General features: G+C 42.4%; 1 protein-coding gene and 1 long non-coding RNA gene across 2 annotated transcripts in view; both read left to right on the forward strand.

Annotated features, from left to right (window-relative positions):
* Positions 1 to 6,351: 6,351 nt before the first annotated feature.
* The window catches only part of LOC144512983 (uncharacterized), a 29,786-nt gene continuing 10,274 nt past the window's right edge, over positions 6,352 to 25,863 (forward strand). The window contains exon 1 of the long non-coding RNA XR_013501061.1: positions 6,352 to 6,518. This is a non-coding gene — a long non-coding RNA (uncharacterized LOC144512983). The remainder of the gene's footprint in view (positions 6,519 to 25,863) is intronic.
* Positions 9,440 to 10,306, forward strand: LOC144512982 (ADP-ribosylation factor-like protein 4C). The gene has a single exon (XM_078244014.1). The coding sequence runs from the start codon at positions 9,722 to 9,724 to the stop codon at positions 10,304 to 10,306; it is 585 nt and encodes a 194-aa protein (XP_078100140.1). The 5' UTR covers positions 9,440 to 9,721.

Here is a 25,863-nt window from a genome sequence, read left to right on the forward strand (position 1 = left end):
GTCCAAACGCGCCTGGCTTTTAAAGGGAACGGGAGATGGCACTCTGATTGGTTTATTGCATGTTGCGCCCAAAAACTCCTATGAATTAATGAAGACACTAAGTACAACCCTTTTGAACCATGAGCCCAGCGCACGGACCCTTTTTTCTGCCGTCAAACTAGCAAAAGTGGATTTGGACACGCCCTAAACGCACCTTTCATGCCGTGCCCTTAGATCGTTAAAATAGGGCCCCATATGCATAATCCATAGCTCAATTCAAACGGGATCCAAAAATAATTTGCCTCTCCCCGTTTACTACCATGCACATTTCTTTCCGAATGAAGGTCCCATGAGGTCCACCGGAAAGAGGGGGGGGGGGGGGGGGTCTTTGCCTCTCTATACTGACGCGTGGGAAGTGATGCCAGCCTTCCTGGTCACTTTGGTCCTTTTGGTAAAGCAACAGGTGCTGCACAGCTGATAATCCCATTAGTTATGACGTCATGTCACATCTATTGTTTTATATCTATGGGTGAAACTTCCATCTGTCATTGTCTGACTCTGGGTAGGACAGCAAACACACTTTCCTCAAAACGATGGACTCCCTCATGGTGACAAATGTGTGCGGAGATGCAGCAAAGGGTCAACGGATTCTTTTTTTCACCTCTGTGAATATGCAAATCGCGGCCCGACTGTGATGGTTCCTGCATAAGTGGCTGTGTAGTGTCTCGAGTGTGAGCGTTGTGTGACACTGCCGTCATGAATTCCACCCGGACCATACAGCGGATTCCTTTGTGTAAACACAAACACGCCGAAAACACATCATCATAATGAATGCACAAACACGTGCTGCGAATGCGTGCGCAAACACCACACGTGAATGCATTCAAACCCATCCTAGTATGCTCTCTTTCCCAGCCACACGCTGTCCTCCACACACACACACACACACACACTTTAATGTGCTTTAATTAAAGCAGACAATTATTCACCCTCAGAGGACAGGCCACCTTGACAGAGTCGTCCTTCGCCTCTCGATGACTCACCCTCAACATTCCTGCTCGTCTCCTGGATACGACTCCAAACTCTTTTTTTATTTATTATATCAAACTGCTATAAAGGAATAAAACAGGGTTTAACAACAAGTGCACACACCACTGTGTGCAGCCACTCGTGTTTACAGATTCTCTTTGCACTGAGAGAAATATTCATACGGAGATACAAAAAAAAAACATGTTCGTCTCCAAAATCTCCTAAGCTTGTCTGGCGTTTTCTTTAGGGACGTAGAATGCAGAGCAGTGTTCTTTTCGCCCGATACAACTCTTGAAGTTTCTGCAGGAAAAAAGCTACAGTTAGAGCTGTGTTCGAAAACCGTTCCCTCATTCACTCACTCACTCACTACTCCCTATCTAGTGTTTATTAAACAGGGAACTACACTCACCTAAAGGATTATTAGGAACACCCTACTAATACCGTGTTTGACCCCCTTTCGCCTTCAGAACTGCCTTTAATTCTTCGTGGCATTGATTCAACAAGGTGCTGGAAGCATTCTTTAGAAATGTTGGGCCGTATTGATAGGATAGCATCTTGCAGTTGATGGAGATTTGTGGGATGCACAATCCAGGGCACGAAGCTCCCGTTCCACCACATCCCAAAGATGTTCTATTGGGTTGAGATCTGGTACCATGAACTCATTGTCATGTTCAAGAAACCAGTTTGAAATGATTCAAGCTTTGTGACATGGTGCATTATCCTGCTGGAAGTAGCCATGGGTACATGGTGCTCATGAAGGGATGGACATGGTCAGAAACAATGCTCAGGTAGACTGTGGCATTTCAATTATGTCCAATTGGTACTAAAGGGCCTAAAGTGTGCCAAGAAAACATCCCCCACACCATTACACCACCACCACCACCACCACCACCAGCCTGTCCAGTGGTAACAAGGCATGACTGATCCATGTTCTCATTCTGTTTACGCCAAATTCTGACTCTACCATCTGAATGTCTCAACAGAAATCGAGACTCACCAGACCAGGCAACATTTTTACAGTCTTCAACTGTCCAATTTTGGTGAGCTCGTGCAAATTGTAGCCTCATTTTCCTATTGTTAGTGGAGATGAGTGGTACCCGGTGGGGTCTTCTGCTGGTGTAGCCCACCCGCCTCAAGGTTGTGCGTGTTGTGGCTTCACAAATGCTTTGCTGCATGCCTCGGTTGTAACGGGTGGTTATTTGAGTCAAAGGTGATCTTCTGTCAGCTTGAATCACTCGGCCCATTCTCCTCTGTTCCTTGTTGACCGTTAGATCAGCAGAATAGCATCAACAAGCATCAACAAGGCATTTTTACCCCCCAGGACTGCTGCATACTGGATGTTTTTCCTTTTTCAGACCATTCTTTGTAAACCCTAGAAATGGTTATGCGAGCAGATTGTGAAATACTCAGACCAGCCCGTCTGGCACCAACAACCATGCCACGCTCAAAGTTGTTTAGATCACCTTTTGTTCCCATTCAGACATTCAGTTCGGAGTTCAGGAGATTGTCTAGACCTGGATCACACCCCTACATGCATTGAAGCAGCTGCCATGTGATTGGTTGATTAGATAAATGCATTAACGAGAAATCTTACAGGTGTTCCTAATAATCCTTTAGGTGAGTGTATATCGGGAACGACCAAACGAGAGGTCGGACGCTACACTGAAGACATCGTGGCATCAGGAGATGTGCCGGTTATTTGTGTGGCGGAGGCGGGCGAGCCCAGCATCATAAACAAACGGAAACTAAAATACTTCCAATACGTCCCTGAAACAAACCAAGCACTCAGGAGAATATTAAAAAGGTGGTATATTATATATGTTGCATGTTACGTTTCCACTGTGTAGAAACGGAAGCCCGCTCCATTTCTCCTTTTCAGTTTTTCGCGTGGACTTCTGCTTCTCCTTCTCTCCACGGCAGCGTTGCATTGTGGTATACGGGAGTAAATGTGGGCTACATCGTATGTACGCTCTAGCTGTGCATTGTGGATATTTCATAGTGGACTATATAGTGAATGAAATTTACCGCTGAGGATTCAAACACCACTAGAAACTGGAGAACACACCATATAGTGCTCTGTTTCCGTGATAGGGAACGGTTTCCAACACGGCTATTGTTCAGAAATCTTATTGTGTGTGTGTGTGTGTGTGTGCGTGCGCGCGCATGCGTGTGTGGTTACCTGTGTGTGTGTTACCTGTGTTTGTGTTTGTGTGTGTGTGTGTTACCTGGGTTTGTGTGTGTGTGTGTGTGTGTGTGTGTGTGTGTGTGTGTGTTACCTGTGTGTCTGTGTGTGTGTGTGTGTGTGTGTGCGTGTGTGCGTGCGTGTGTGTGTGTGTTCAGAAATCTTATTGTAAACAGTTTGACTGCTCTAAGTCGATGACAAACTGCAAAACGCGGATCACCAAATCGAGCCTATATATATATATATATATATATATATATATATATATATATATATATATATATATAAATATAATACATATATAATAATCACAGGATCACAGGTGTTATTCTGCTGATCTAACGGTTTGTCTCTCTGTCCCTCACATCAGATGATCAAAGAGACGCGAGAGGAAAACGGTCATTTCACACCCTCGCTCTGCCATTCCTTGATCGGAGACAAACTGGCCAGCTTTGAAACGCTTTGTTTGAAAATGCAAAGCAGGTGGGGTGGAGGATGTATGTGTGTGTGTGTGTGTGTGTGTGTGTGTGTGTGTGTGTGTGTGTGTGTGTGTGTGTGTGTGTGTGGAAACAAGGCCAGGGGGGTTTCACCTTGTGGCTCTGCAGAATGTAAAGAGCCCTTGAAAAGAAAAGTAATGATGTGCTCGCTCTTTCAGCATCTTTGTCGTTTTTTGGAGCCACGGGGATGTGTTGCCGTTGTCATGTAGAAGCCTTGTCCTGTCATGGTGATTAACTGAACTGCTAAGTGATTATTTGTATCCCTTAAAGGGTAACTTTGCTTTTTTTCTTTAACCGGGACCCTATTTCCCTATGTTTTTGTGTGTAAGTGACTGATGGGAACAACACTCTTTCAAATAAGTCCAGTAATGAGCAAGAACGCTGTGACCTGGGAACCGGGCTGCATTGTCATCCTATGGGGCAAATGTGCATCGTAAATTTGGTCCACTGAAAGTGCAGTTTTTGCTGCTGAGAGCCTCAGATTAATATTCTACGTGTCTGACAACATTATGGAAAGGATCCCTACAGAGATAGACCTTTTTGTCCAATATTTAGAAGAGGTAGATTTGTCCCCACTTAAAAGAATCTGGAATACAGGCGCCCGGGTAGCTCAGTTGGTAGAGCATGCCCCCATACATAAAGGTCTGGTCCTTGACGCAGTGGGCCGCAGGTTTGACTCCGACCTGCGGCCCTTTGCTGCATGTCATTCCCCCCCTCTCACTCCCCTTTCATGTCTTCAGCTGTCCTGTCAAATAAAGGCCTGAAAATGCCCAAAAAAGAATATGGACTAAAAAACCCAAAAGAGATTAAAAAAAAAAATAACCGTTCAGGGGGCTCAAAACATGCAATATCCTTCTTACCTGTAAATATATGTTTCCCAACGATATAAGACACCCTTAAGGCTCTGACACGCCAACCCGACGGCCGAGTCTGCTCCCGGCGGTCCAAAAGGTGCCTCGGAACACACCGAAGCGACGCCAACTTGCGCGTAGGTTCTGCGCGTGCGCGAGACGTAATATGTCTCCATAACAGCAGGCGGCGCCAATCTGTATTGTCGCCCCAAAAAAATGAAAACCGGAGATGACGGAACTAGACCTCGTAAACACAGAGCACGCTGTCGTCAGTCATTGTTTTCATCAGAGAGCGTCGATAGCAGTCAAGAAGGATCGTTGTGGTCATTACTTGCTGAACGCAAGAAAACAACGATGGCTAGTAATGAGAAGATACTGGCGTTGTCAGCTCTCGGACTTCTTCTCGTGGAAGAAGCACTGATTCGCTAGTCAAGGGCTAGAGCACTCAACCAATCAGATTGGTCCTTTTGTCCAACTGCCCACTGGCCGATTGAACAAGTCAAATCGGCCAAAATGAACGCCGACGGTGCCTCCGACTGACGACGGCACGGATCGCACCGAACAGACTCGAGTCACCGACCTCGCCAGACTGTCCGACGGCCGATAATCGGGTTGGTGCGTCAGCGCCTTTAGTGGACCATGCCATCTTGACCTGTGTCACGTGGGATGTTTTGAATGAAGGCTGCTACAGAATGTTTTGAACAATAGGCCTACAGGAGAATAATTAAAAAATAATAATAATAATAATTTAAGACATTTGCACTACAAATTGATGCAGACAAGGCACAAATTGTTGCATACAAATTGTGTGTTTGACCCTAAAAAATGATATGTTATCTGGACAAATGAACTAGAAACCATTCAACAGTCCAACATGAAATGACTGGTCCAAGCTCATAGCCAATTTTCTTTTCAAAATTCTTGGGAAAAATGGTTACGTTTCATGTCACTTTCCTCCTCCGTGTTTTTCTTCAGGTGAAGGAAGTGTTAACCCGCTTGCAGAGAAGCCTGTCTCGTTTTCGCTTCACCTTTCTCAACGTCTGGCGGCTGCTCGTCGTCCGTTACCTGAGGAACAGCGAGGGGAGACACTGGAACAGATTAGAGGCAAATCAGTGAAGGAGGCGCTCGTTTTGTGGATGGGAAGACTGTTAGGGCGCGAGGCGTTCAGGTGACTCAGCCTTGTTAGAGAGAGGAGTGGAATTAGAGTTGGTTGTGGTCTTATTAAGTCAGGGTGTCTGTGTGGGTGTGTGTGTGTGTGCGTGCGTGCGTGCGTGCGTGCGTGCGTGTGTGTGTGTGTGTGTGTGTGTGTGTGTGTGTGTGTGTGTGTGTGTGTGTGTGTGTGTGTGTCTGTCTGGGTGTGTGTGTGCATGCGTTTTATAATTTGTTTCATTGATCTCACACACACACACACACACACACACACATTAGCAGGGAAATCGATGGAGGAGGAGGGCACAGAGAACAATTAGTGAGGTCTTGATAACTCAGGGTGTGTTGCTGTGTGCATCTGTGTGTGTTTAGGGACTCAAACATATCAACACAAGTGTTTTCATTCCTTCTGGCTGTTTAGACCTTGTTAAAAGGTTTCATTTGTGTATTGCTGAGGTCACCAAACTTAGTTTTTTTTTCAACTTGGACCCTGTTTTCCTATGTTTTTGTGTGTAAGTGACTGAAAAGCATTGAAACGTATATTATAAATGTGTCTATACCTCCATGATAAACGTTTTTCCCACCTTTTACAAACGCAGTAAACGTCACACAGGAATCAGATCAAGCCTGGTCTCTGGCCACGCCCACATGATCCTGAGCGGGAAATGTGAGCAGCCACAGGAGTTGGAAAAAAAAACACGTGTGTGTGTGTGTGTGTGTGTGTGTGTGTGTGTGTGTGTGTGTGTGTGTGTGTGTGTTTTCAAGTTTGGAACAGGAAAAACTTCAGTGCAACGGCGGAGGGATTCCTCTTCCAAGATGGACAGACGTGCGGTAAGTGCTGCGTGCGCACACACAATTCTGGGGCGCACGTTCAATCTCTAAACGTGTGCACCGTGTTGCTATGGTTTCCGTGTTGAACGACATGTTTCCTCGGAACGGTGTGAAACCGTTCTCTTAATACATCCATGTGTGAAACGGCTTTGAGTTGTGTTTTCTCCGGTTTGGTGGGCGTGTCTCTCGTTCGTTGATAGCCAATCAGCAGAGACGTGTCTGTAAACTCAAAAGGCAGAGCGCCTGCGCACACAACACGATGTTCAACGCACACCCCGTTTGAGTTTTAAAAAACGTGTTGCTACGTTTTCTCGGCGCTGAACGTGGCCCTGGTGTTGTTGTTGCCATAGATATAATACTATATATGTTTTATATCTATGGCTATTGCATTCTCAAAATCTCATGTGTTTTAGCAGTGGGAATGTCACTAAGTACATTTAATGATTGTTTTTTTTGTGAGTTTATGTCATTCATATTCATACTATATCATTATTGAGTTGTTCTCTGCCATTTAAAATGTTGGTGAATGGAGTTCAGACAGCTTTGGCTGCATTATGTCCCCTAATCTGAGATTAGAGTGACAATCATCACCATTAAACTGTATAATTCTGTCATATATGGAGACTTTCAATGTTGCAGTGATGATCAATAATGGTGTTTGTGCTCTGATTCAATGTGAGACTAGACACTTTCTGAGCTACAACAAGATGTTCAAATTACCCAAATGCACCCAATGGAACACAGTACGATGAGGTGGACTCATTGATGAAACATTGTGTGTGGAATGTAACTAAGTACATGTACTCCAGTACTGTACTTGAGTCCAAATGTTGAGGTACTTGTTACTTTACTTGAGTCTTTTTTCTTTTCATGCCACTTTCTACTTCTACTCCGCTACGTGGCAGCAACATGTTGCTGCCATCTAGTGGCGGACAGTTATAAAGGGCCGTGCCACATATTCAATCAGATAGTGCCTCATTTGCATAATTAAACATAAAGTTTCAGGAAACTTGAAACATAAAAAAAAATATTGTCTTGTAAATAATCAACTGGGGAAGTTTCACGGTGACTGTGTGTTAGTTCAAATATTGTTATTGTAGCATCACCGATTTCAGTATCTTTCAATACTTTCCACCACTTGGATCTTTCAGGACTTTGAATATGTTATAGATGTTATTTCTCACAACATGCTTGTACTGTTATGCATGTTTTAGCTGATGTGCTACAACTAATGCATCATTTAGGGTTATTAGGTCATGTTTACCATTTCTTTTCAATTTTATTGATAGTATGAAATCATAACAAGAGTTATCTCAAGACACTTTACACATATATAGAGCAGGTCTAGACCACTCTATAATTTACAAAGCGCCAACAATTCCAGTAATTCCCCCAAGAGCGAGCAGTTAGTGCGACAGTGGCGAGGAAAAACCTGGGACAGACCCAGGCTCTTGGTAGGCGGTGTCTGACGGTGCCGGTTGGGGGTGTGATGAACAGTGGCAGTAATAGTCACAATAAAGATAATGGAACAATGACCAGAAATAGTAGTTGTAGTAGTTCATGGTGTAGGAGGGTACTGCAGGGCGTTACAGGGCATAGCAGGACGCAGCAGGACGTAGCAGGGCACTGCAGGGCGTAGCAGGACATAGCAGGACGTAGCAGGGTACAACAGGACGTAGCAGGACATAGCAGGATGTAGCAGGGCACAGCAGGACGTAGCGGGGCATAGCAGGATGTAGCAGGGCACGGTAGAGCGTAGCAGGATGTAGCAGGGAACAGCAGGACGTAGCAGGATTTAACAGGGCACTGCAGAGCGTAGCAGGGAACAGCAGGACGTATCAGGGCGTAGCAGGATCTAGCAGGGCACTGCAGAGCGTAGCAGGATGTAGCAGGGCACGGCAGGACATAGCAAGATGTAGCAGGGCACTGCAGAGCGTAGTAGGACGTAGCAGAGCACAGCAGGACGTAGAAGGATGTAGCAGGGCACAGCAGGGCATTGCAGGACGTAGCAGGGCACTGCAGAGCGTAGCAGGACGTAGCAGGGCACAGCAGGGCATTGCAGGACGTAGCAGGGCACTGCAGAGTGTAGCAGGGCACAGCAGGGCATTGCAGGACATCCTCCACTAATCCATACAGCCTCTTTTTTTTTTTTTCTTTCTTAACATTAAACAGTTAACAGTTGTATGCACATATTTGTTTCAGAATTTCGTGTTTGTTTCATATTGTGTTTTAATATGCTTATGTATGTACAGTATGCACCACCAACAACCAAGGCAAATTCCTTGTCGTCTATTGTTTATTGTTGATGTATGCAAACATGTATAAACATGATAAACTCATTGATTATTGCTACACTGGTCCAAGCTATTATGGGGGCATTTAACACACACACACACACACACACACACACACACACACACACACACACACACACACACACACACACACACACACACACACACACACACACACGTTTTAACCCCCTTGAACGTAGTTGTCATATTCCACCACGAGGTGTCAGAGTTTAAGCAGCGGAGGGCAGCTCAGTGCGCAGAGGAAACAACAAAGCCAGAACACGAATACAAAATAAAACCTCCTTCGACCTTACCGTGCTGCATTACGGGAGTTCCGTTTTTATAAACTCCATGTGTTTTGTGTGCAGGAATCTTGATGTGTAAAATAACTAGTAACTAAAGCTGTAACAGATGAATGTAGTGGAGTAAAAAGTAGGCTACAATCTTTCCCATCAGAACAGACGAGGCTTTTATTTTTGAGGCGCCTGTATTGCTTAACCGGAAGTCTATATAAGTTTATATTTGTCTAATTCAGCTTGACGCATCTTTTCACGGCAACATTAAAGAGGCTGGTCCACGCGTCACACACACACACCCCATCACTTGTGTGTGTGTCACTACATGAAGATAGCTGCTGCACTGCAACGCGCTCAGAGACACACGCAGATGCGGAAACGTGATATGACGTTTGGAAAGCGGGGCGCGCGGTAAAAAATTAAAAAACGGTGTGTTTGTGTGATGATTTGACTGGTTTTGCGGACGGCCGTTGCTGCTGTTTGGAGTGAGTCCAGGGATGCTGCGGCTTGTCTCGCTGCCGGAGTGCCGCCGCCGCGGCGCCCTCCGCAGTCGCTAAACGCGGGAGCGGCGCGGGTTCAGTCTTTCCATCCCACCCCAGCCCGGGGCTGCGACATGGGGAACAGCTTCTCCAATCTGGGCGCCTTCCAGTCCTTGCACATAGTCATGCTCGGCTTGGACTCCGCGGGCAAAACCACCGTGCTGTACCGCCTGAAATTCAACGAGTTCGTCAACACGGTGCCCACCATCGGCTTCAACACGGAGCGGATCCGGCTGGGCGGCGCGGGCGCGTCGCGCGGCATCAGCTGCCACTTCTGGGACGTCGGCGGCCAGGAGAAGCTGCGGCCCCTGTGGAAGCCGTACAGCCGCTGCACGGACGGCATCGTGTACGTGGTGGACTCCGTGGACGCCGAGAGGCTGGAGGAGGCCCGCGCCGAGCTGCACAAGATCACGCGCTTCTCGGAGAACCAGGGCACGCCGCTGCTCGTCGTGGCCAACAAGCAGGACCTGCCGCGGGCGCTGGACGTCGCGGAGATCGAGCGGCAGCTGGCTCTGGCCGAGCTGAGCCCCTCCACGCCGTACCACGTCCAGCCCGCGTGCGCCATCATCGGAGAGGGGCTGCACGAGGGCATGGACAAGCTGTACGAGATGATAGTGAAGAGGAGGAAGTCGCTGAAGCAGAAGAAGAAGAGGCAGTGATGGCAGTGATTCCTTTTTATTTATATATATATATATATATATATATATATATATATATATATAGAGAGAGAGAGAACTTTGCAGTGATAAGCCTATAGCCTATATATACAGTGGTGGAAGAAGTATTAAGACCCTTTAGGCTACTTAAGTAAAATACAACGCTATAAAAAAAATACTCTGTTACAAGCAAAAGTCCTGCATTGAAAGTGTCACTTAAGGAAAAGTATGAAAGTATCATCAGGAAAATGTAGTAACTTCAGGTTTTATAAACTACATGTGTTCTGTGTGCAGGAATCCTAATGTGTAAAGTAACTAGTAACTAAAGCTGTAACAGAGTAATGTAGTGGAGTAAAAAGTACAATATTTCTTTCTGAAATGTAGCGGAGTAGAAGTAGAAAGTGGCATGAAAAGAAAAAGACTCAAGTAAAGTACAAGTACCTCAACATCTGTAGGCTACCGAAGTACCATACTGTATTTGAGTAAATGTACTTAGTTACATTCCACCACTGTATATATAGCAGATTTAAAAAAAAAACCATCAAAGCATAAATATCATTATTGATCATCACTGAAACATTGCAAGTCTCCATATATGACAGAAATATATTTATAGTGATCCTAAAGTACATGAACAAACAAAATATATATATATCAATATTGTCACTCTAAACTCATTAGGGGACATAATGCAGGCAAAGCAAACGTTTTAAATGGCAGAGAACAACTAAATAATGATATAGTATGAATATGAATGACATCAACTCACAAAAACAATCCTAACGATCTTAAATATCTGGAAAAATGTATTGAAACCTTGCCTTTTTACAGGCTCTGTGAGGGAGTCCCTGACGTATAGGAATATGAATAGGATCGTATGATGTTATAGCGGAGATGTTTTATGAAGCGTATGGATCTATCGGCAGAGTGCTGTGGTCCGGGACGCACGGATGCCGTGTGACGGTGTTACACCAAAGATGACTCCCCTGCGAAGTCAAAGCTCTCCATCTCTTCCATCCTTTGGTGGTTTGTTATTTACAACGCTACGGAAGACGATTAGGGCCATTTTTTTTTTTAAGTAAAAAAATAGACAATTTTTTTTCTCAATTCTGAGGTTTTTTTTGTTTTGTTTTTTAGTAAAAAAATAGACTTGACTTTTATCTCTGAATTCTGAGTCTTTTTTTAAGTAAAACAACTCATAATTCTGAAAAAAACGTAGTCAGAATTTAGTTTTTTTTGTTTTTTTCTGACATTTTCTCAGAATTTTGAGTTGTTTTTTTATTTAAAAACAAAAAACACTCATAATTCTGAGGAAAAAACTCAGAATCTACTTTTTTTTTTTTACTTTAAAAATGAATTCTGCGGTTTTTTTAAAGTAAAAGAAATAATAGATTCTGACTTTTCTCAGAATTCTGAGTTTTTTGTTTGTTTTAAAGTTAAAAAACAAACAACTCATAATTCTTAGAATAGTCAGAATACAACAAAAAAGTTGAGTTTTTTTAATGAGAAAAAAGTCATAATTCTGAAAAAAAAAAAACCCTCCGAATTCAGACTTTTTCCTCAGAATTATGAGTTGTTGTTGTTGTGTTTTTGCTTTGAAACAAAAAAAACTCAAAAGTCAGAATTTAGACTTTGAACTCAAACACATTTTCCACACGTGGCCCTAATCATCTTCCGTACAACCCTCCCTGCCACTCTGAGGTGAAAATTTAAACCTGAAATGGATTGGTGGCGATGACGCCGTGACTCTTTTGTTGAGGATCTGGAGGGTGCTCAGCCTAAATATTCCAGTTCAGTTGACTAATAAGGTCCCTGAAGTTTCAACACGATAGGAATTATTTAATTTTTTTTCAGAATCCAGCTTTTGTAGCGCTGTGGCTCAACAAAGCAGACTGTTCATGAGATCTCAAACTATTTAGTTTGGGCCCAAGACTCAAGACAAATCTGTTTCATTTAAAGGATACAGATTAAAGTTTTTTTTGTTTTTTTTTCAACCTGGACCCTTTTTTCCTATTAGGAACAACAATCTCTGACATTGGTCCAGTATTTAGCGTGAACGCTGTGACCGGCAGCCACAAACCGGGCTGCAATGTAACTCTATGTGGCAAATGTGCATTGTCAATTTGGTCCACTAAAAGTGCTTTATTTCTTGCTAACAGGTTCAGATTAATATTCTAAGTGTCTGACAACATTAATGAAAGGATCCCTACAGAGATAGACCTTTTTAAAACCTCTTTGAGACCTTTCTGTTCAACCAGAAACAGCTCTGAAGTCGCTAACGCTAAACCCACCAAACTCCATTTAAAAAAAACAATACTTTTAGCGTGTATAGAGCCAACATATTTTCACATGTAAATCGGTAAACTATTTGTTTATTTCGACCAAAACTAGAGTTGTGATGGTTGGAAAAGTGGAAAGACGACCCAAAACGGCTTTTCATAGTTTTATTTTGTTTCTGTCGACTTTGATTGAAGTGTATTTTACGATGCTAAAATGACTGTTTATTTACATGGAGTCTGGTTGGTTTAGCGAATGCTGGACCAACGTCAAAGATTGTTGTTCCCATCAGTCACTTAGACACAAAAAACATAGAAAAATAGGGTCCAGGTTGAAAATAAAACGGTCCTAAAATCAACAGTTTTGGTATCAGCTGTTCCTCCGAGTTGTTGAGAAAGCGTCCCACATGGTGTCGACCTGCTGGCAGTGACGAGGAGCAAAGTGTCTTCCTGTAACGATGATGTAAAGTGAAACAAACCAACAGGCTGGAACCTGTTCTGCTGCTCCTAAACATAAAAAAATGGACTTTTCCTCTTCTTGGATGATGTTTAATCACAAAGTTTTTCCTCTAGTTCATTGATGAACCAAAACATGCTGTGTGGGGGGGGATTAAGTTTAAGTGTCCGCTTTATGTAGAATATTTTCAGCGCTTTACCTTGCTGTCAGACGGCCCTCTGCGACGGGGGAACTGAAGCCGTTACCTTTGCTCTCTTCAAAGCCACCAGACTCCTTTAACAAAAACAGTCATTTTACCCGTAGATGGTTTGATTTTACCTCGCAGAACACGGGAGTTGCTGGTCTACCGCTGCCTCGATCAATTAGTTAGTTTGTTAGTGTTATGGTGTGACTTTGGGGTTTAAAAGGGTTAGAACTAATCTTTTTTTTCCTGAACTAGTCGTTTTGGTGCCTAAACGTAACCGTAGTCACCGCACTACCAAGTACTACCGCTGATATGGCGGAGCTCTGTAAGCCAGTGTCACGTGACCAGCCGACCGTCGACCTAGTTTCGCAGGATACCATACGTAGTGGCGTGCAATACATTTTCGTACTATATTGCACAGACCCGTTCGTGAGAACATGTTGGTATTATCCGACACCACTTCAAAACACCTGAACTTCCCCTTTTAACACCATGTTCCACCCAGATGGTTGACAGCTTGCAGAATAGTTCACGAGAAAGTCCCAGAAATTAGCATATTTTTGTCTTAACTGACAAGGACAGTTGAATGTCTCACACGGACTGTTGTCTAATGCTGCGTTCACGTCAAAACGGGAAAAAGGAACGAGGAGATGTCAACAAAATAACCAAACTATGGATGTTGAACGAGAAACTGTAGCATGTTCCTCCTTTTTCTTTAAGTAGAGGTGTGTTCTGAGCTTAATTTGGTCATCATTAAATATCTTGGAATGCTACCAAAATGCACACATATATTTAATAACCACGGGGTGGGTAGATAGTCTAAATAACATTTCCGACGTGAACGTGGCATCCTTTTTTTCTTTTCTTTTCTTTTTTTCTTTCTGCAGTAATCAGCGGAGCTGTGTTCAACATTGCATGACAGCCAGGACTTCAGACAATGTAAATTATACAGTTATAGTGTTACAGCCAAGATACAGCGAGACCAAACAATGTGTTACATGCCAAAATGGGAATGTGAAAAAAAAAAAAAAAGTATTTTTGGGATTAAACTCTTTGTAATTGAACTTGTGTGTTGCCTGGCTCGTATTTTGGGTTTCCGAAGCTTTTAATCAGGGCGGGGAATTCCCAGCAGCTCTCGGAGCTAAGTGGCAGTTACACTGTGCATTGTTGTGAGTTACTATTCAAATGATCTTCTTTATTACTTGCAATATAGAGTACATTCTTCATATCGCACAAGCCACTTCGGCAACCTGCCGAAACTCGCTTGCAACTGCAACTTTGGCTTGTTGACTATCGGCAAAACAATTTTTTTTTTTTTAAATGTGACTCGAGGCGGCTTCTCGGCCTGTAAAATAACCAGCTACACTCTAAGAAATATCTGTGTGTTAACATTTGTACACTGTAACAAATATCCCACATTTTTACGGTAATTTGTTACAGTGATACATGTCTGTATATTTCAACAGAAATCGTCCATACAAAGTGATTCACAGTTGTATTTTTGTTTTGTTATTTCACATTTCAAATTGCATAATTTGCGCTCCGACAACTTTTTGGCGGCCACGGAGGTCGGTTTTGGGGGTTACAGTGAAAGTTGTCACATTTTGGAATTTTTTTTCCGATATTTTGGCTGCTTGTTTACGTTTTTGTCTCTTCTTTTTTTCGAAAATGTCGCTTTTTTCCGACCTATTGTTGCCTTCCTTTGGTCTTCAAACTGTCTCTTTTCCCAACATTTTTGTCGTGTTTTTCGACATTTTTGAAGTTTTTTTTTTTTCAACTGATCAGCTTTGCATGAGAGAATATTTTGTACCACCCAGTCTCACGGCAGTTCGTGAAATTGAATCTATTGATTCGTGTACACGCACAAGTTTATCTTGGCTACAGTAGCGAGTAGTATGAAAGGCCGAAAATCTGCGTAAGGAGGTTGGTTGGGGGGGGGGGGGGGGGGTGGATGGGTCAAACAACACAGGACTTTCACCCCGGAGACAGGGGAATCGTGTCCCGCGTGTCACGTTTCCTTTCCCCGTTCTTCTACGTGCTGAACACCACGAAAAAAAACAGAGAAACATGTTCGTGTACACGAATCAATAGATTATAAATAACGTGACCATTTCACGAACTGCCGTGAGACCGTGTTGTTTTATAACAGGCCTAACAGAAAATGTTCTGTATTTTAACTGTAGCTACACACAAAGTCCGGGAAACAAGCTGCCAGAACTTTTACTGTTATTTTACGGATTTATTTGTTAAGATTGATAGAGTGTAATATCATCTATATATATATATATATTATTTTTTTTTACTGACTGTGTGTTATCTGAATGAGATTTCTAATAAGTAAAACTTTACAACTTGTTACTAATGCCTAATGTTAATAAATATAAACATTCAATAATGCTTTATGGATCAGCTATAAGCCATTAAAAAAATCACGGGTACTCTCTGAAATTTTAATTCTATAAGAAAGCAATGAAAAATGCTATTCAGTTTATCTTTCCACTGTTTGGATCTGATGTTATATGTCTCTTGAATATTTTTAAAGGGATTACGCAAGTTAGTTTTGGTAATGTTGTTAATTAAGGGGAGAATATCTACGATAACTAATACGTAGATATCACCATGAAACTTCCCCAGTTGATTACATCTTTTTCATTACAAGTTTTCTGAAATGTTTATGTTTAAATATGGAATATTAGGCATTTTGTTGTTAAATATGCACTAATGTTCACGTTTCCAGAACAGGAATCTGAACACTGGATGAGATTTTGTCGACATATTGGAGTCAAAGGTTTTTTTCACAAAGGGGGTTTAGGATATCTCTTTTTATGACTCGGTGAATCAGAAAATGGTGTCAACAGCCATTGGAATCCATTTTCTGCACATTTTTAGGTATAAAAATGTCACATAACTCAGGTTATGAATGATATGTGAACAACTCCCAGTGGAACAAACCTTCAGAATATAGATAGGAATGAAAGGGGACAGTTTGATGGAGGTACTGAAGAGGAGATTTCTGGCTCAGAGTCTGAGAAAAACAAATTTTGAGAAAACAGCCTTTAATAATCACATTGTCTTTCCGTCTGCCATATTTTGACAATTATCGATACTTTATTGACACTTTTTTTTGCCTGTAGTGTCTATAGTCACTTCCTTATCTCTCCACTGTTTAGATTTAAAGTCACGCAGCCTATCTCATAAATGTTTTTAAGGGATTATGCAAAGACAACTAGATGGTAGTTTTGGTTACGCTGTGAGTCAAAAAAAGAAAGATATCCAGGGACAGAAAGTACACGTGTTTCGTCCTTCTCGGTCTCGTGCCAAATGTACCTTTGTCTGCGTTCGTTCATTCAGCCCGACTGTCTCTCTCGCATCTTGTTATTATGGTCTGTTCCACTCAGCCGCTGTCATGTCAAAGGGTGATGAGGGACATGTTATTTTCCTGCTACACTCGAACAAATGTGTCTGTGTATTATAACAGAAATTGTCCATAGAATTCACAGTTGTACTTGAAGTTTTTTGACATTTTGATTTGTGAAGTATGTGCGCCGCCACGCAGGTCGGTTTTGGGAGATTACAGAAGTCCACGTTGTCACTTTCTTCAACATTTTGGGAATTTTTCCAATGTTTGTGTTGCTTTTTTTCTTCTTCTTTTGTCACACTTTCATTGACGTTTGTTGCTGATTAGCAACTTTTTTGCTGCCTTTTTGTCGCCTTTCGCTGCCTTTTGTCATCTTTTTTGCTGCCTTTGTCGCTGCCTTTTAGTCACCTTTTTCACTGCCGTTTTGTCGCCTTTTTTGCTGCCTTTTTGTCGCTGCCTTTTTCGCTGCCGTTTTGTCGCCTTTTTTGCTGCCTTTTTGTCGCGGCCTCTTTGTCGCCATTTTTGCTGCCTTTTTGTCACCTTTTTGTTGCATTTTTCGCCTTTTGTCGCCTTTTTTGCTGCCTTTTTGTTGCCTTTTTATCAACATTTTGGGAGTTTTTCCAATGTTTTTGTTGCTTTTTTCGACCTTTGTGACACTTTCTTTGACGTCTGTTGCTGATTAAGAAGTTTTTGGCACTTTTTCCAATGTTTTGGTGCTTTTTCCCGACATTTTTTTAATTTATTTTCCCAACGTTTTCAGAAGTTCACCAACTGAGAATAATTCTTTTTATTTAGGCCTAACATAAAATGTTCTTTACTGTAGCTACACACATAACTTTTTCTGCTGTTTTACGGATTTATTTCTGCAGTCATTGTGTTTACATCCCGACTGTCTCTCTCGCATCTTATTATTATGGTTTTGTTCGACTCAAAGCCGCTGCCATGTCAAAGGGTGATGAGGGAAATGTTTTTTGACTCTGTTTGGTGTAATTGTACCATGTGCGCTTTGTGTTCCTGAAAATAAGTTTGGTTTTACGTCTCATGTGGGATTAGTCAGTCTGGAAGCAAAAGAGTGGCCAGGTTTACTGATTTATCTGAATATATCCGGAGAGAACTCGCTGGGCTTATAGACAAAACATCTCTGGTTCAATCTCAAAGTCTCTGTAAATGCAAAGAAATATGCTTTGATTGGGTCTTTATGGTGCATTTACATACAGGACAAAGTACTCTGCACTACATACTCAACACGCATACTATTCAAACAGTACACTTCCTGAGAGCCGCCTTGCCCGTTTGACTTGGAGACCCGTAACCATGGTAACTCCTGCCTGCCTCCGCTCTAGCGCCATCGCCCGATAACTTTTAAATTACTGAAAGAGGTGAAAAACTAAACCAACAGTTGTTTAAACTAGAGCGTTATGGACGTTACAGAACTCCTTAGTTTCTGTCCGTTTGGCTGTTATAATCGTTGTCGTTACCCACCGCTTTGCATTGTGGGATACTTATGCCGGCGTAGTGTCCAGGATTGCATACTGTCATATTTTACCTGAAATAGTATGCAACTCATGTACTATTGGTTTCGTACTAAGGTTTCGGACACACTAAAAAATCTCACATACTGTTCCGTTAGTGTGGGACTTCGGACGCACAGCGCTGTGGAGTAATAGTCCACTGAAAATAGTCCCCAACAAATCCAATATTTCCTCCTGTATGTTTGATTAAAAAAAAACTATAACTGACGACTGTACTGATGGTCTTTGTAAGTACGTTTTGTAAGAATTGTAGATTGTGAGTTTTGAAAGCCTTAGGCCTCTGCATCTGGTGAAGTCACTGAGTTGTTGGTATTATCTACAGCCAATTGCCAACCCCCCATAGGTATTCTCCATTGTGATGATTTTGTGGAGAGAAAACCTGACTTTAAGACTTGTTTAAACCCTTTCTCCTTCACCATTTGTGTTCCCCAAAATGTGCTGCAAACCCAGGCCTGTCAAAAGCCAGTTTATCTCAGCTGCAAAACATTCATCCTCGGTGGATTCTTTCCAAAAAACTGCTGACAGAGCTCATGGAGCTTTCATCTCTTCTTGTGTTTCTGTACCTTTCTTGTCTGTCCTTATGCGTGGGTGGCCATGAACAGGATTTCGTGTTTTGTCTGTGTATTCTCCGGGATGATAATCCCTCACACTTGTATCCTCGCCGTCCAAAACGGAGTAGCTACTGTCACATTTCCCTGCTCGGCGGGAGCTTTGAACGCTGAAGAACAAAAAAAAGCAATGCCAACGTGCTTTGAAATCCACCCAGGCGTGTGATCTTTGTTGACGGCCCAAACCTTTTTGTCTGGCCTGCGTATTCTCTATTCAGGTTACGACTTGCTCTAATTCAGCAGCCCCTCGGCGTTAAAGATCAGCCCGTTGAGCGTGGGTCGACGTTTTGAAAATACCTTCCCATCTCTCTTTCTCACAGCATCCACCTGCTGAAGCTACATTTACACTCCCCTGCTCTGGCGTTTCCCCCTCTCATTCCCCCTGCTCTGGTGTTCCCCCCTCTCATTCCCCCTGCTCTGGCGTTTCCCCCCTCTCATTCCCCCTGCTCTGGCGTTTCCCCCCTCTCATTCCCCCTGCTCTGGCGTTACCGAGTCCCTAAACCGGAGACATTTGGAAACTGACCCGTTTTGGTTTGGAATCTGCGGGGTTGTGTTGCAGTCTCAACGGCCGCAAACGGAGACCTTTGGCAACACCGGGACGGTCGCCAACGTTTCCCCTCCTGATTGGGTCTTATCGGTCACGACGTCTCGTCCTCTGAGACTTAAAGCTACTAATGTTACCATGGCAACTACCAGCAGCAGGCGGAGTCTCCACGCTGCCTCCTGTTTATGCCCAGTATACCAGAATGTTGGTGAGATACTGGAGCTAAAAACACTTGTGTGCACGATGATCGATTTTGGCTCAAAACGTTAGCGATGTAAATGTAGCCACAGTCTTGACTCGTTCATTTACTTCTTTCGATATTAAGTTTGCACTCACGGAACCAGAGAATAGACGTCACCTGCAGCCTCGTTGCGTTTTGAGGATTTATCAGCCAACTTCTCCTGTACAGCCAAGTCTTCTGTTTTCATCCAAAGATTTTCCCCGAGCTTCTCTCAGACAGGAATCTACATTGAAAATGACCTGCTGTCCCAGCTTTCCGACTTAGGTCGTTTTTGGCTCAAAACGTAGCAATGTAAACGTAGCCTAAATGGAGAACGCTCAGAGCTTTCCATGTCAGCAAGGACATTTTAACTGTTGTCTGAATCCATACTTCCTTTCAGTACCTGAGCCTGGTACAACTCCCTCACCTCCAGTAATGTCTAATGCACCATTTGCCCCAATCAAATTGCTACTGTTTTAATAGGCTATGATTGCAATTTATTTGTTATGATCGATTTGACTTATTTGGTGAAGCACTTAGTGCTATATAAATGAAGTTTATTTTGAAATCATCCCTATTTGAAACAATAGAAATAACAGGACTTTATCATTCTTAGCATGTGATCACTCAATTCTTTTAAGTTGTACTTAAGTTATGTTTTTAATTTATGCTTACTTCTACACAAAATATTTCCATTTAATCAAAAATGATTAGTTAAAATAATTAACTAATACTAATCATGTTTTTTTTCAACAAAGTGAACATAGCTATGTGTAGTTTTACAGTATTTATGTGCTTCTGTGATTTGGGGGCTTCAGAAACGGCAGCAGCTGCGGGTCGACGTTGAAATGAGAGAAATCTGCTCGGATACGTTTTCTGTGTAGGTGGAACTGAAGCTCTGCTTCTCTCTGCTGCTTTATGTTTATGCTAATTATATGTGGCACACACACACACACGTATAGAAGAATTCACGTGGGATTTCGCAGATGCTGAGGCTAATCGGACTGTGACAGACGGGATGAATCGTCCTTTTAGATGGCGTTTTTTTTTTTTTTTTAAAGAGGAATCGTATTTTCCATTCAGTGAAATTAGCAGGCCAGTGTGAAGCCAAAGCAAACATGCGTGGCTTCATTTTCTGCTATTTTCCAAGCGAGACTGTACATATTCAGGCACAAAAGAAACACACAAAGCATATATATATATATATAAAATATTGCGATTAAGCTCTTAAGACGAGCAGTGTGAAGAAGTGAAGATGTAAAAAAAAAAAGGAGAGTTGAAGAAATGGCAAAAAGCAGATGCAGAGTGCCATTGCGTCTGATTTATAACTTTAATGACAGCTGTTTGACGCAGTGTGTCAAATTACACGGCTCACCTCTGTAATCGGGAGAGGGCGGAGGATGCTGGGAGTTGACGCAAATAAACTAAAAGCAGCCCGACCCCCCCCCCCACATCTGTCTGTCACTATATTTTCAGATTGTGAATATGTCTGGATCACGCCTCGGATATCAATCTCCGATTTATGGAAAGGGGATTGTAATTCATGCCAAGATACCCAACATATTCTTTCAACCGTTGGCCAGATTTCCATGGAAACTTCCATCAGTACTCCTGCCCACCGGTGAATGAATCCTTACGATTGTTACGATCATTTGACGCAATGTATGAGTCCCTCGATGGGCCGAGAATTTCGGTTCCTGCAGTCTTAGCGTAGAAGCTGAAAAAGCATTCATGTTTAAAGCTCCATCTGATTGGAAGAATTTGCCCGTCAACATCCGATCCCTTTCATCTCTATACTATGGGAACATCTGTAAATGTATAGAACAATGTCCTAACTGCACTGTTTGCCAACACTGATACTATCACTTCCCCATGTATTTAACTCTTCTCTATGAATATCGTAAGTGAGATTAATGTGAAGCTCTCGTTATGTGTGTGTGTGTCTCTCTCTCTCTGTCGCTCTGTCTGTCTCTGTCTCTGTCTCTCTGTCTGTTTGTCTCTGTCTCGGTCTGTCTCTGTCTCTCTGTCTGTCTCTGTATGTCTCTGTCTCTCTGTCTGTCTCTGTTTCTGTATGTCTCTCTTAGAGATGTTCCAGCGTTTTAGGCAGTATCAGAGCCGATACTGGTATCAGTATTAGAAGTATCAGAAGTACTGTTCATGTTTCACAAAGAGTTTAACCTGAGCCAGACCGACAACAAAGATAGAAATAATATCACATCCATACAGGAATAGTAGTATCGGTACTCGGTATCGGCCGTTACGCAAGTTCAGGAATCGGAATCGGTATCGGGAAGCAAAAAATGGTATCGGACCATCTGTAGTCTCTCTGTCTCTGTCTGTCTCTGTTTCTGTTTCTGTCTCTCTGCCTGTCTGTCTGTCTCTGTCTCTCTGTCGTCTGTCTCTCTGTCTGTCTCTATCTGTCCCGTTAAGGTACTTATGTGCCGTTGGGGACCCCCTTGAAAACATAGATGGCTCATCTTAAGGAGTTCCCAGTAAAGAAATTCAATCCAGAGAGAACATGGTGGCATGAATGAGTGGGTATCGCCCTCTAGTGGTTGTCCCCGGGTTTGACTATGTGTGAGTGTGTTTTCAGCTTAATTTCACATTCAGCTGTGGGACCTGTTCAGATGGAAAGCTTGTTGATTTGAAATGCGTTGTGCATATGATCTCATTGTGAGCCGGCCCGCGTATTATTTAAAGTGGCCATCTTATGCTCATTTTCAGGTTCATAATTGTATTTTGAGGTTGTACCAGAATAGGTTTACATGGTTTAATTTTCAAAAAACACCATATATTTGTAGTACTGCACATTGCTGCAGCTCCTCTTTTCACCCTGTGTGTTGAGCTCTCTGTTTTAGCTACAGAGTGAGACATCTCACTTCTGTTCCATCTTTGTTGGGAGTCGCACAGTCATTTCGGCTAGTGACGTAGAAAGCCGTGCAGATGTTGATCAGCTCACCCGGAGACTGAAGGCAGGACACATTCAGAAACCGTATCTCACTCAGAACAGCATGGATGTTTGTTTTCCAAGTTTGTTGACATGTGGAAGCAACAGAGACACAAAATAACACCCCAAATCTGATTTTTTTCATAATATGGGCACTTTAAGGTTCACATTTAAATTTTGGCCCGCCTAGTTTTTGTCGATATAGTTTTCCACGTTTTTTGGCGTATTTTTAAACCTTTTTGGCGCTTTTTTCCAGCGATTCCACTTTTTTTGTCACTTTTTCCGGCGTGTTTGTGCTTTTGGCTGAGGAACCTTTTTTCTGACTTTTTTAGGGCTTTATGTCGATCAAATTGTAAGTGAGAAGTTGTCGCTGGGTCTAACGTTAACGGTCCACCGACCCGTTTATCGCTGGGTCTAACGTTAGCATTCCGCTGACCCCTTGTCGCTGGGTTTAACGTTAGCGTTCCGCTGCCCCGTTGTCCCTGGGTCTAACGTTAGCGTTCCGCCGACCCGTTGTCCCTGGGTCTAACGTTAGCGTTCCGCCGACCCGTTGTCGCTGGGTCTAACGTTAGCGTTCCGCTGCCCCGTTGTCGCTGGGTCTAACGTTAGCGTTCCGCTGACCCGTTGTCCCTGGGTCTAACGTTAGCGTTCCGCTGACCCGTTGTCCCTGGGTCCAGCGTTAGCGTTCCGTCGACCCGTTGTCGCTGGGTCTGACGTTAGCGTTCCGCCGACCCGTTGTCGCTGGGTCTAGCGGTAGCAATCTGCCGACCCATTGTCGCTGGGTCTAACGTTAAAATAACAGAAACAATGTTCATGGATTTATTTTTTTAGAGTACTAGACCCAATTTTGTACAAAATGCCACCTCAACAAATTAGTAAATGTCTTCCAGTCCCTTAAAGCTGGTAAATTTGATGATTACCAAGTTGTGAAAATGTACAGTGAAACACTATTCATTGATACGGGAGCTCAGAAGTGTCAGCATTGGAATGATTCTTGTTCATGTCATTAAAAACAATAACTTAATCTTGAGGCGACACTTAGATTTAGAATGAGGAACTTGTAGACAGGATCCCGCTGATGTCCACCAGGGGGCGCCATTACACCAGACACCAGCAGCACACAGCTTTTTAAAGGTTTTTATTGTATTCATTACTACATCTCAGAGGGGAATATTATACTTTTACTACAATATTAGATTCAATATCTTTGAGTTGATCGATTTAAAATAAATAAATATCAGGGTACAATAAAAGAAATGTGCAATTTCACATATTCTGTACTGTTATTATCACCGTACCTGTGTCTAAAATGTTAGACAAGCTAGAGCAGATGATAAATAAATAATATTCAAAAAGCTTAAAGACAAAACTTGCTAAAGAAGTCCAACTACAATCATTGGATCTGAACCCTAAACCTTTACAATGGTGGGGACAGGCACAGCGCCAGGATTTTTTCTCTCCTGGGGCTAAGGAGGGGCTCAAAAACTTTTATTTCCTGCATTCTGATACATTTTTAGGCACCAATTGATTTACTCTGTATACCCAACGGTCTATGTTAGCACATGTTAGCACTAGGCAACATTCGCGTGGCTGGGACCAGATGTGCGATGGCCAACAAATGCTACATTCAGGTGTGAATTTCTGATTCCGAAGTTGTTCGGAGAAGTTGTTATCCTTTTTGTTAACATAAAACAGACCCAGAATCACCATCGCCAAACCCACCAGACTATATGTAAATAAACAGCATGCTTATGGTGATTTCGGGGCTGTTTAGCTCTGAATGTTAAGGGCATTGATTGTTATACATGCAGGCTAACTGAGCATCAAAACAGTGTCCAGTTAAGGTTTATCCACGCACGCAGTACTGTACATGAATCTTGATTTTGCAGATTGACACCTGTTGGCGACGGCAGAAGAGGCGAAGCAAATCCAGTCAGACTCAAAGAAAAACTGGATTCTGCTGAAATCCAGACACGCACAGAATAAGAAAGTACACAAAGGAACTTGTTTGGAAGTAGGGGAGAGCCGGGACGATTGAAACGCGGGACGAATGAAACAGTCCAGTTTTCTCCGAGTGCAATGATGATAGACAGACTTCCTTTAGTCAAAACAGAGCATGTTAATCTCCTTCTATCAGCCAAATATCTTCCTGTTATTTCCTTTTATCACGGAGTTACAGGCGATAAACAAGTTTTGATGGTCGAAAGTAAACTTCATTAGCGGTTAAATATTGCATGCTTGTTTACATGGAAAGCAAAACAGGCTGTAATGGCATATGTCTATGGGCTGTAACTCCATGTATTTTAAGTAAATGCACAAATATCTGTGTTTATACAATATTTTATGGAGGTGAGACATGGAAAATTTGTTTTAGAAAGATGAAAATATATTTGGGCCCACCAGGTAGGGGGTCAAGTTTTCCCATGTTATCCTATGGAGACTGACGGGCTGTGGGTCGTTAAGGGCACTTATTTGGATGTGCAGTGGTCTGACCCACGTAAAAACCTAGTGAAACGACATTTTCCACAATAGAAACATGATATAAATAAATCATCATATAAACTTACTGTTCTAGCTATAAAATGGCATAATCATCCACCGTGCATGATATTTCAATAACCGCTTCATACACGCTTCACGATGACGTCAATGAGTTGTTTACAGACATTAACGAAGACGTATAGCCCAGCAACAATCTATCTAAAATAACACCTTTTGGGAGTACCATTCATGATATGTAGTAAAATATTGAAGTTGTGGGAAGTTTATACGGCTTAAACTCTGTTTCATTCGTCCCCCCATGCTGTTTCAATCGTCCCGACCAGGAGGGACGAATGAAACATTACCCACGTCCATTCCTGAACGGTTTTGTTCAAAGCTGAAAATGCAACTGTATTTGACAGATGAAAGGTGTAGGTTGCTAGTGACAAAATATTAGCTTTCAGTGAGATGCGATCGCTTTGTAAATTACGTTTAATTAAAAAGTGTTTCAACTGTCTCAGCTCTCCCCTACTTGGATAGCAACAATGTACACTGTTAAAAAAAAGTCTGTGGAAATACGGACTAATATTCTCCGGTGTTTTTTGTTGGTTGTTTTTGTCTCTTATTTTGACGTTTTTTTGTCTCTTCTTTTGAAGTTTTTGTCTCTTATTTTGATGTTTTTTTTCTCTTATTTGGAAGTTTTTGTTGATTACTTAGACTTTTTTTTCTCTTATTTTGATGTTTTTTCTCTTATTTTGATGTTTTTTTTCTCTTATTTGGAAGTTTTTGTTGATTATTTTGATGTTTTTTTCTCTTATTTGGAAGTTTTTGTTGATTATTTAGACTTTTTTTTCTCTTATTTTGATGTTTTTTCTCTTATTTGGAAGTTTTTGTTGATTATTTTGACGTTTTTTTCTCTTATTTTGATGGGTTTTTTTTCTTATTTTGATGTT

Source organism: Sander vitreus, chromosome 24, assembly GCF_031162955.1.
Source record: "Sander vitreus isolate 19-12246 chromosome 24, sanVit1, whole genome shotgun sequence".
Taxonomy (NCBI): Eukaryota; Metazoa; Chordata; class Actinopteri; order Perciformes; family Percidae; genus Sander; species Sander vitreus.